At 55.2% G+C, this 11,279-nt stretch overlaps 1 protein-coding gene across 1 annotated transcript; it reads left to right on the top strand.

The window, feature by feature from the left end:
• The first annotated feature begins 8,911 nt into the window (after window positions 1–8,911).
• On the top strand, window positions 8,912–11,253 carry SSTR3 (somatostatin receptor 3). Its single transcript, XM_055396497.2, has one exon. The coding sequence runs from the start codon at window positions 8,912–8,914 to the stop codon at window positions 10,250–10,252; it is 1,341 nt and encodes a 446-aa protein (XP_055252472.2). The 3' UTR covers window positions 10,253–11,253.
• The last annotated feature ends 26 nt before the right edge of the window (window positions 11,254–11,279 follow it).

The raw sequence follows: 11,279 nt of genomic DNA, 5'->3' as shown, positions 1-11,279 counted from the left end.
GTCTGACTCAGGTCACACTTCCCCTAACCTGGTGCCTGGTATCCCTCACCACCACTTCAACCTCCAGCTGATGTTCAGCGGATTGGTCTCCCCTTCTTCCCTTCACTGCAGCTACCCATTCATCCATCCATCCATCCATCCATCCATTCATCCATCCATCCATCCATTCTCTCCTCATTGAACGTACAGTGCAAGGCTGGTGCCAGGTCTGGGGACACCATGGGGACACACACAGAGTCTGCTCTTCTGGAGCTCACAGCCCAGCACAGAAGACATGGAGAGTATCCAAACAAGGGGCGTAGCCTGTGCAAAAGCCCTGAGGATGACCAATACTTTCTCACCGGCTCCGGACTGGTGAGCCTCTGAAAACCATGCGCCAGATCACAAGACTCCTCTGCTCACGTCCTGTCTGACTCCCAACACGTTCGGCCTGAGATGACAAAGCCCTGTGTGTTCTGGCCTCGGCGGCCTCCCTGCCTCCCTCTTCTCCAGTTATGCTGGTCTCCTCCTGGTCCCTCAAACACGCAAGCAGGTCCTCACCTCAGCACAGAGCACAGCCCTTCATGCCCCATCTCTCTCACCAGCAGAAGGCTTTCTGAGATCACCCGTCTAATGAATAAATGGAGGGCAGAACAGAAGAGCGACTGAAAGAGGCTGGGTGTGCCTAACCCACAGGTAGGTGAAGGAAATCAGCAGAGAGACTCGGGCAGGCAGCAACGCTGGGAGGGTGTAAAGCCTGCTGGGCTTCAGGGACTAGGCTTTATTGTGAGCTTCTGAGAAGCTGCTGGAGGGCCTTGGGTGAGAGAGGGTCAGTGTCTCTGATGTCACCCCTCATTCCTAGGAGTCTCAGAGCCTACCTGCCTCTTTTGAACTTGCGCACACAGATCCCTGATGCCTGGAGGGAGAGCCTTGTTGGGGAATGGGCTCTAGGCAGAAGCGCTGTGTCCCCCATAGTCCTACTGTGTGTTGACTACCACCTCTGCAGGCATTGTCTTGCTGGCTCTCTGAGGGTCTGTAACACACAAGCACTGGGGACCTAGCCACAGAGTCAGTCCAGCCCTGGTCCTGAGGAACGGCCCAGTGTGGAAAGGGGCTTGGCACACAGTAGGTGCTCAATAAAGATTCCTTCCCTACTTTCCTCCCTTTCTGGCTCTTACCTCCCCTTGCCTTCTGAGAAGGGGTCAGGCCACCCAAGTGGGCAAGTTACTTAAGAAGATGTCTTTGGCACGAAGTCACTGCCTCTCCACTCACTAGCTGTGTGATCTGAGCAAACTGCTTGTCCTCTCTGACCCTGGCTTCTCCATCTGGAAATTGGATATGTAACACTGCTCACCACTGGTGGTGTGGTGGCCACAAGGCTTGGTGATGCAGCCGGTTGGGGATGCAGGCTTCATAAAAGATATGAAAGTGAAAGTCACTCAGTCGTGTCCGACTCTTTGCGACCACATGGACTATACAGTCCAAGGAATTCTCCGGGCCAGAATGCTGGAATAGGTTGCCGTTCCCTTCTCCAGGGGGTCTTCCCAAACCAGGGATCAAACCCAGGTCTCCTGCATTTCAGGCAGATTCTTTACCAGCTGAGCCACCAGGGAAGCCCAAAGAGCTGTTGTTACTACCTGATACTGATGCACTTATGATGTCCTTGTTGAAAGAGGAACTTAGAGATGATTGAGTCTCATCTGCCCAGAATCTGGAATCAAGATTGCCAGGAGAAATATCAGCAACCTCAGACATGTAGATGATACCATTTTAATGGCAGAAAGTGAAGAGGAACTAAAGAGCCTCTTGATGAAGGTGAAAGAGGAGAGTGAAAAAGCTGGTTTAAAACTCAACATTCAAAAAACGAAGGTCATGGCATTCGGTTCCATCATTTTGTGGCAAATAGAAGGGGAAAAAGTGGAAGCAGTGACAGATTTTATTTTCTTGGGTTCCAAAATCCCTGTGAATGGCAACTGCAGCCATGAAATTAAAAGGCGCTTGTTCCTTGGAAGAAAAGCTGTGACAAACCTAGACAGCCTATTAAAAAGCAGAGACATCACTTTGCTGACAAACATCAGTCAAAGCTATGGTTTTTCCAGTAGTCATGTATGGTTGTGAAAGCAGGACTGTAAAGAAGGCTGAATGCCAAAGAATTATGCTTTCAAACTGTGTTTCTGGAGAAGACTCTTGAAAGTCCCTTGGACAGGAGATTAAACCAGTCAGTCCTAAAGGAAATCAACGCTCAATATTCATTGGAAGGACTGATGCTGAAGCTGAAGCTCCAATACTTTTGCTACCTGATGCAAAGACCCAACTCATTGGAAAAGACCCTGATGCTGGGTAAGATTGAGGGCAGGAGGAGAAGGGGGCAACAAAGGACGAGTTGGCATCATCGACTCAATGGACATGAGTTTGAGCAAACTCCAGGAGATGGTGAAGGACAGGGAAGCCTGGCATGCTGCAGTTCATGGGGTCACAAAGAGTTAGACACGATGTAGCAAGTGAACAAAAATCTCCCCATGGTCTGGATGAGGAAACTCCTCATGGCCCAGAGAGGGGACAACTTACCTATGGTCACATGGTTTGTTGGCATGAGCTGGGGCATGTCAGGCCTGTGCTCAAGCTCCAGACAGAGATCTTAAGGGTTGGCAAATATGGTCCAGGGGACAAGTCTGGCTCACTGCCTGCTTTCTTTTTTACAGCCTGCCAGCTAAGGATGGGTTTTACAGAAGGCCATTTGCAACTGATTTGATAAAAGGAAATGCTAACTTTGAACTCCAATGAAGCAAAATATTACCCTTCTCCAAAAAAAAAGGGGGAAAAAAGAATTCTACTCTTCTCAGTAGGGTAGATCTGTATCACCAAAAAAAAAAAGTCCTCGATTACTATTATTATATTTGAAATGTTGTCAATTGACAAAGAGTGGGAATTTGTGTTCTCCTGTATAACAGCTTTCATGTTGTCTCTTGGCCCCCAAAGCCTGAAGTAGTTATTCTTTACCCAACCTTTCTATTCTTCACCCTGCCTGGGGGCTCCCCAGACTCAACCAGTCTCTGGGCTGATAGCCCCCACCCAGCCTCCCCCTGTGGCTGGGGGACCCAGACCATAGCACTGTGGACTCCCCACCCAGTGCTCACCCCATGCTCCCAGCCCTCCTTGCAGCACTGACCTTGGAACCCAGCTGTCGCCCTGGGGGATGTGTGCACCGTGGCCTCGGAGGCATCCCGCCACTGGCTCTCGGCCCCCAGCTCCCCTGAGTACCACACTCTCCTTTCCAACCCCTTGCGAGAACCAAGGCCAGCGTGGGTGGCTGAAATCTCCCGGGTAACAGGATCTGGCCCCCCTCCGGCCGCCTCCCCTAACCTGCCGCCCCTCCCCCCTCCCCCGCACCTGCGCTCTGGCCCCTCCTCCCGGCCCCGCCTCCCGGCCCCTCCCGCACCCCATCCTGCCCGCTCCTTGCCTGGCTCTCCATGTCACCATCTGTGGCACAATCCTCCTCTGTCACTCTCCCTGCCACCCCCTCCTTCCCCGCGCTCTCTGCCTGCATCTCTCTCTGCATCCCTCCCTCTGGCCCCTTCTCTGCTCTTTCCTCCCCTTTCTCTTTTCCTGTCACGCATTTCTCATCACTCCCCCTCATTCTGGCTTTCCACCCACTCGCTGTCTTCTCTCTCTGCCTCTCCCTGTCTTTCCACCTCCGACCGACCCCCGCTTCCCCTCTCTTTCTATTGGTTTCTTATAGTCCTCTGTTCCTCATTTCTCTTCTTTTCCTTGGGAGGTTTCTCCCTGCACCCCACCCCCAGCCTCCTGCCTGCAGACCCCCCATCTGTGTCCCTTCCCCCCACCACCCAGGACGTGTCCTGCAGTTGGGGGGTGACGCACCAAGCTGTGGGAAGTCAGGGCCGGAGACCAGATGGGAGCGGCTCTGTGGGCAGACGTGGCCGTGGCCGCTGCAGGCCTAGGAGGGGGCCCGGTCCCACCAGCAATCTAGAAGTGGGCACTGTGTGTGGGCCCCAGCTCAGGGGTGCTCAGGGATGTCTGGGGACTGGGCAGGGAGAGGGGACAGCAGAATGATAACCAGCCTGGCCGCAAGGAGGGAAGCCCTCGCCCCATGGGCAGGTAAGGAGGCTGGGGCCTGGATGGGGTCCCAGAGGGTGGGGCGCTGGAACCCACCTTCTGCCCACGATGAACTTGGGAGGCTGGGCCTGGGGGCTGGGAGAGGGTAGGAAGGTCCAGGGAGGAAGGAGGACTTCCTGTGACCTCTTGGTGGACAGAAGGGGCCTGGGGCCTGGGGGTGGGCATTAATCTCAGAATCTCATATCATGACTCCAGAATCTCAGAATCACAAAACAGCAGTGTCGGAGCTGGACAAACCAGATGCTTCATGGCATTTAGCTTAAGTGCCAGCTTTCCTGAGCTCCCCTTCTGGACTGCTCAGCACACTCCCATTTAATCTTTACAACAACCCTGGGAGATGGGTACACTCGTCTTCATTTTAATAGGAGGAAATTGAGGTCCCGAGGTGGGAAGTGAGTTGTCCAAGGTCACACAGCAATTTGGCATCATTCCTTTGTGGCAGACCCTAAGTCCCCAACCTAGGGGCTGTGGGCTTGTGGGCTGTGCTCTTAGGGGTCAAGTCTGAAGTGGGCACAGACCGTCTGGGCCTCTTCCCGGGGGACAGGCCCAGGGGAGCAGAGAGCAAGCAGAATGCAGAGTCAGCCAAGGCCCATCAGCCTGTGTTGTCCAGGGCTGTCTCAGTCCTGTTGTCTCTCAGCCCAAGGCTTTCAGGGAAGCCTGCAGAACCAGGAGGCACTGACGGTTTAGTAATAGGCAGAACTGGGCTCAACTTCTGGCTTCCCACCTACCAGATGAGTGACCTTGTAAAACTTACTGAACTTCTCTGAGCCTCAACTTCCTCCTCTCTAAAAACCCTCCCTCTTGGGCTTGGTGAGGATCTCATGATGTGTGTTTGAGGCCTATCCCAGGAGTATCCTCCCACCTGGCTTTGAGTTCTACTTGCTGAACCTCTTGGTCTGTTCACATCTGCAGATGCCCTGGGTGCTGTGCTAGGCGCTAGGGTTATAGGTACAAATAACTCAGGGTCCTGTGCCTAAAAGCCAGCAATCTAGAAGGGAAGGGGGTGGGATACAGACAAACGGAGAATGATCTGGCATCCCTGAGGGCTGTTCTGAATTGCTGTGGGGCTCAGGGCAGCCACTCACCCTCTCTGGACCCTTGTTCCCTCTGGAAAAGTCTTCCAAGGAGTCTGCCCCCGGTTTTCAGGCAAGCTTGTGCCAAAGATAAACCAGACAGGGAGAAAAAGGCCATCCTCTCCAAAGGATGAACCAGATCATGCACAGTACCCCAGCTCCTTAAAAGGCAGCATCTAAATTGCAGGTCTGACTTACACCCAAGGAAAGCTATAATTTCCTTGCTTCTAGCACTCTGGCCTGTTAAACTTTGACAGGGAAGATGCACCCAGATAAAGGCGGAGGCAGAGAGTCTTCCAGGGGGACCAGGGGCTCTGGGAGGGGCTATTTAATTCTGCACGAAGGCAGGGCCTGGCTGGTACACTGTGTTCCTGCCAAGGCCATGTGTGTTAGCACATGTGTGTGTGTGTGTGTGTGTGTGTGTGTGGGTACACAGGTGTGTGTCTGGGCAGGAGACGCCATCCTCAGAGCTCACCCTCAAGCTTCCCCCAGGGCATCTGTCCCTGCAGCCTGGAAATTAGGTTTGCCTGGCTCACTGCTCCTCTCTTAGGAGCCGCCCTCCTCCAGCCCTGGGCTGTGATTGGCCACCTGACGGGGATGCTATAAAGAGGATCTGCACACAAGGAGGCGAGGTGGATGGATCGGTGACGTAGAGCTCCCGAGCCAAGGAGGTCTGGACTCTTAAGTTCCCAGATTCACAATTCTGGGTCTAAGGGCTGATTCCAGCATTCTGGAAATCTGACCTTCTCCAATTCAAAGACACAGAGTCTAAAAATCTGTGACTCTACAAGTCAGTTCTAAGACTCTAAAATTCAATTTTTAAGTCTCTAAGGGTCTAGGGATTTGGGTCCATGGATCTTAATAGTTCAAGAGCCTAAGGAGCAGTAAGGAGAGTTCTGAATAGGCTGGTAGGAAAGCTGGATGCCAGCTGGTTTCCCTGACCAGTTATGATCCTAAAATAAGTGCCTTCTCTAGGCCTGGCCTCAATCTGCCGGCCTGTGAAATGGATGGGTCGGGAGTTGGTGTAACGAATCCTCCCAGCTTTGCCCCTTCCCAACTGTGTGAGCCGAGCGCAAGGCCTCATTTGGTCCCTGTGTGTACTGTGGGAACAACCTAATGCCTTCTTCATAAGACCCTGTATGATGCTGCATGTCACTGCTGAGCCTGGAGCCTGGCAGGCAGGGCTCAGTCCCCAGGGACTAGCAGTACTGTTAAGATTCTATGAGACCACCATTCAGACTGCCCCTCAACTAGAGCCTGGGATGACGGCAGGTTGAGGGTTCTCCTGAGGCTTGGAGGAGCAAGGAGGGGATGCTGTGAGCCCAGTCAGCCTGGGGAAGCATCGAGAGGAGCCAGGGTGAAGGGGTTCTTTCCCGTTTTTGGCATCGCCCTGCCTGCTCAGAGTCCTTGGAAAACCCAGGTCATCGGGCAAGGGCAACCAGACATGCTCACTCACCCAGAGGCGTCTGTTCTGAGTTGGGGTGCCTCCCCTATGAAGGAACTTCACATCTGAAAATGGTGTCAGGACAGGGCAGTGGGGACCATAGGTCCTACTGAAGGGATTTCAGGTCCAGGGCTGGGCAGGCAGGGGACACTGGAGGAAGTTTCCCCTGAGAGCTTTCTTTCTCCCTTGGAGTTTCCCTAGGGCGTCAGGAAAGCCAGCAGCCGAGGGACTTGGGGAGGGGGCGTCATTTGGAAAAGGGAGAAGGTTCAGTCCCAGAAGAGGCTCTGGCCTTCAGTCCTGGCCTATAACTGGGTCAATGGCACCCCACTCCAGTCCTCTTGCCTGGAGAATCCCATGGACGGAGGAGCCTGGTGCGCTGCAGTCCATGGGGTCGCTAAGAGTCGGACACGACTGAGCGACTTCACTCTCACTTTTCTCTTTCATGCATTGGAGAAGGAAATGGCAACCCACTCCAGTGTTCTTGCCTGGAGAATCCCAGGGACGGGGGAGCCTGGTGGGCTTCCGTCTATGGGGTCGCAGAGAGTCGGTCACGACTGAAGCGACGCAGCAGCAGCAGCAGAGAGCCTGGGAGTCCTGCTGAGGAGGTGAGGCATCCTAGGCCAGGGGCCCTCCCCCAGCAGGGCCTGGATCCCCTCCCTCAGCAGTTCAGCCTCCCTTTGTGTGGAGATTTGTCCACCCGGGGTTCCTCTGATTTACTCACTGCCTCAGACCCTGAGACAGAGCTTGTGTGGAAGGGACGCGGGAAGGAACAGAGCTGAATATGAGCATCTCCGTGCTTAAGGAGAGTCAAGTCCAGCAGGGATGCCGGGAGGAGGCCCGGCTCCTCGTAACACAGAAGTGCAGTTAGAAGGTGCTCACACGGTGGGTGGGGTGCTGGTTCCCGCTGAGCTGCTGGGCAAGCTCTTACTCACACTTCAAGGCCCCCTTGAAGTGTCCTCTTCTCAGAGGAGCCCACCCCACCGGGACAGCGGGGAGCTGACTATTCTTGTCCTCACCTCCAGCATGTTATGAATTTCTCCACCATCAGCCAGCCTTGGGAGCAGGAGGTACAGCAGCCGCCCACCCCCCTAGTTCACAGTCCGTCATCCTAGGCAGGGCCTTTGTGGGGGGTGCGGTGGGACGGGCCAGGCCAAGAGGATCCTCAGGGGCTTTGATTCCCAGGGAAGGGGACACCTCTGAGCGTGTGGTTCTTAACTGCATTCAGAATTTGAGGAGTCAGATGAGTGCGCTGGGTTCTGCCCAGAGAATACAAGGAGGTGTTACCCTTCACCGGAGTTTGGGCAGCGGGTGGGGGGTGGTTATGGATCCGCTGAAGTTCGTCTAGAGACTTGGGCTCAACGTTAAGGATGGGTGACGTGCAGCAGTGTTTTCAAGTGTGCGAGCTGAGACCTGTTGGGGGCGTCTTAGTCTGTCCAGCTTGCTCTAACAGAATACCATAGACTGGGTGGTTTATACACAACAGAAATTCATTCCTCACCATTCTGGAGGTGGGGAAACCCAAAATCAAGGTGCCAGGAGATTCAGTATATGGTGAGGACCTGCTTCGTTGTTCCCAGCTGGCTGTTATCTAGCTGTTTCCTCCCATGGCAGAAGGGACCTGGGACCTTTCTTCAGAAGAGCACTAATCCCATTCACGAGGACTCTACCCCTGCGTCCTAATCACCCCGCTCTGAGGCCCTCCCTCCTAACACCGTCACACTGGAGGTTAGGGTTTTAACATATCATTTAGGGGTGAGAAGGACACAGTCTATCTCAGAGTCCATCTCAGTGGGTGATCTACTTGGGCCTCTGTCAGTGAGGCAATCATATGTAGAAAGGGCACATATTGTGTTATGCAAGAGTATGACATCACTGAGTTGCAATATAAAAGGCACTGGTGTCAAAAGCATTTGAAAAGGTCTGGTATAGAGAAAAGGACCTAGGTTGTCAGCAGCTGACTGAATGATCCACTCATCCCTTTACTGAAATGTTTGTGGAACACTCGTCCTGTGCACAGGGGAAGGGACCAGGCCACTGCTGGTCTCGCCCTCTGGAGCAGGCAAGCCCGAGTCCCCTGCTGCACCCCTCCTACGTTGTATAGGGTGTTCACTTTACCTCTCTAAGATTCAGTTTTCTTGTCTGAGAAGTGGGGCTACCTTGCCAGCCTCCCTTGCTGGCCTGTGCAGAATGAATGAATGACAGTGACTTGTCCAACTCTGGGCAGGTGCCCAGGGAGTCTCTAAGTTCACTGTGATGGGGGAGGGGCCACAGAGAGAAAGTCATGCCCTGCCCTGACCAAGCTGTGTCCTCCCTCCTCCAGGCCAATAGCCGGCTGCTGACCCACCCTCTCTTGGCCATGAACACCCCTGGCTCTCTTTCACTGGTGCCCGCGACCTCGGAACCCGGGAACAGCTCCTCAGCCTGGCTCCCAGATGCTGTCCTCGGAAATGGGTCCGCAGCGTCAAGTGCAGCAGGGCTGGCTGTCAGCGGCATTCTGATCCCACTGGTCTACCTGGTGGTGTGTGTGGTGGGCCTGCTGGGCAACTCCCTGGTCATCTACGTGGTCCTGCGACAGACGGCCACCCCATCTGTCACCAATGTCTACATCCTCAACCTGGCACTGGCCGATGAGCTTTTCATGCTGGGGCTGCCCTTCCTGGCTGCCCAGAACGCTCTGTCCTACTGGCCCTTCGGCTCCCTCATGTGCCGCCTGGTCATGGCTGTGGATGGCATCAACCAGTTCACCAGCATCTTCTGCCTCACAGTCATGAGCGTGGACCGCTACCTGGCAGTGGTGCACCCCACCCGCTCAGCCCGCTGGCGCACGGCACCCGTGGCCCGCACAGTCAGTGCGGCTGTCTGGGTGGCCTCGGCTGTAGTGGTGCTGCCCGTGGTGGTCTTCTCAGGTGTGCCCCGTGGCATGAGCACCTGCCACATGCAGTGGCCCGAGCCGGCGGCTGCCTGGAGGGCTGGCTTCATCATCTACACGGCCGCGCTGGGCTTCTTTGGGCCGCTGCTGGTCATCTGCCTCTGCTACCTGCTTATCGTGGTCAAGGTGCGCTCCGCCGGGCGCCGGGTGCGGGCGCCCTCGTGCCAGCGGCGGCGGCATTCTGAGCGCAAGGTCACGCGCATGGTGGTGGCCGTGGTGGCGCTCTTCGTCCTCTGCTGGATGCCCTTCTACGTGCTCAACATCATCAATGTGGTGTGCCCGCTGCCCGAGGAGCCTGCCTTCTTCGGCCTCTATTTCCTGGTGGTGGCCCTGCCCTACGCCAACAGCTGTGCCAACCCCATCCTTTACGGCTTCCTCTCCTACCGCTTCAAGCAGGGCTTCCGAAGGGTCCTGCTGAGGCCCTCCCGCCGTGTGCAAAATCAGGAGCCTCCCGTGGGGCCTCCGGAGAAGGCGGAGGAGGAGGAGGATGGAGATGGGGAGGACCGGCAGGAGGGAGCAGGGAAGCAGGGGGACCGGGGGGAGATGAATGGCCGGGTCAACCAGATCATACAGCCAGGTCCCAGTGGACAGGAGCGGCCTCCCAGCAGCACCACCAGCAAGGAGCATCAGTTCCTACCCCAAGAACCCTTGGCTGGGGAGAAATCTGACACGCTGCACATCAGCTATCTCTAGGGGCCTGTGGAGGACCAGGGCAGCCCGACGAATGGGCAAAGACTGTGCATGCACCTAGGGCGTGCCACCCGAGGTAGCAGGGGCCCATGATGGATTATTCGGAGGCCTGGGCTCTAAAAACCTTGCTGTGTGACTTACTGTATGGGTCAGGATAAGGGGAGGGGTGGGACTTCCCTCGTGGCTCAGGGATAAAGAATCTGCCTGCAATGCAAGAGCCACAGGAGATGAGGGTTCGATCCCTGGGTCAGGAAGTTCCCCTGGAGGAGGGCATGGCAAGCCACTCCACTATTCTTGCCTGGAGAATCCCATGGACAGAGAAGCCTGGGGGGCTACATTCCATAGGGTCGCAAAGAGTCAGACATGACTAAAGAGACTTAGCACACACAGCACAAACAAGGGGAGAGGTACAAATGGGCTCTCTCCTTCATAGACAGAGCATCCTGAATCTTGGCCCTCAGAAGGATAAACCAAGGCCTTGGATTTCCTGGGCTCAGTCAGGTTCACAAAAGAGGGTGCGGGGCCCAGTATTCATAGGGGTCAGTACTGTAGCCCCAAATGGGAGGAAGCCTTCCCTGGTAGGGAGAAGGGGCATGAGACTGCCCAGGCCCCATGTCAGCTCTGCTTCTCTTGCTGCAAGGCCGAGGGCCAGCCCTTCTCCTCTCTGGACCTCAGGCCTCACCTGCTGAACAACCTGATAACCTCCAGGCCTTCTTGGCCCAGATGGTCAGTGCCGGGACTCCTGTGTTCCTGGACAAGTGGAGAAGAGGCAGATTTTCCAGGAAGCTAATTAAGTCCAGCTTCAGGGTCCCTGACTGCTTGGGCCCTTCTGGCTCTGAGTCTAATTTTGTCTTTGTAATTTTGTATTCCTTTTCTTAAACAAGGACCCCATATTGCATAGGCCCCCCAAAGGCTAGCTCAGGTCCTGTTGGGGACAGCTGGCCAACCCTCAAAGAAGCTTGCTTTGTGTCCTATGGCTGGAGGGGGTCTCGGGGTCTTTGAAGGCTCAGGAGCCTTCCCATAGGAGAAA

Source organism: Moschus berezovskii, chromosome 6 (genome assembly GCF_049115385.1).
Source record: "Moschus berezovskii isolate FMDL1 chromosome 6, NW_MosBer_1.0, whole genome shotgun sequence".
NCBI classification, from domain to species: Eukaryota; Metazoa; Chordata; class Mammalia; order Artiodactyla; family Moschidae; genus Moschus; species Moschus berezovskii.
The sequence above is the reverse complement of the archived record's forward strand: the minus strand, read 5'-3'. Positions and strand labels throughout refer to the sequence as shown.

Coding starts and splice junctions, on each gene's coding strand:
- SSTR3 (XM_055396497.2), top strand. CDS start 8,912: ATGCCCTGCCCTGACCAAGCTGTGTCCTCCCTCCTCCAGGCCAATAGC.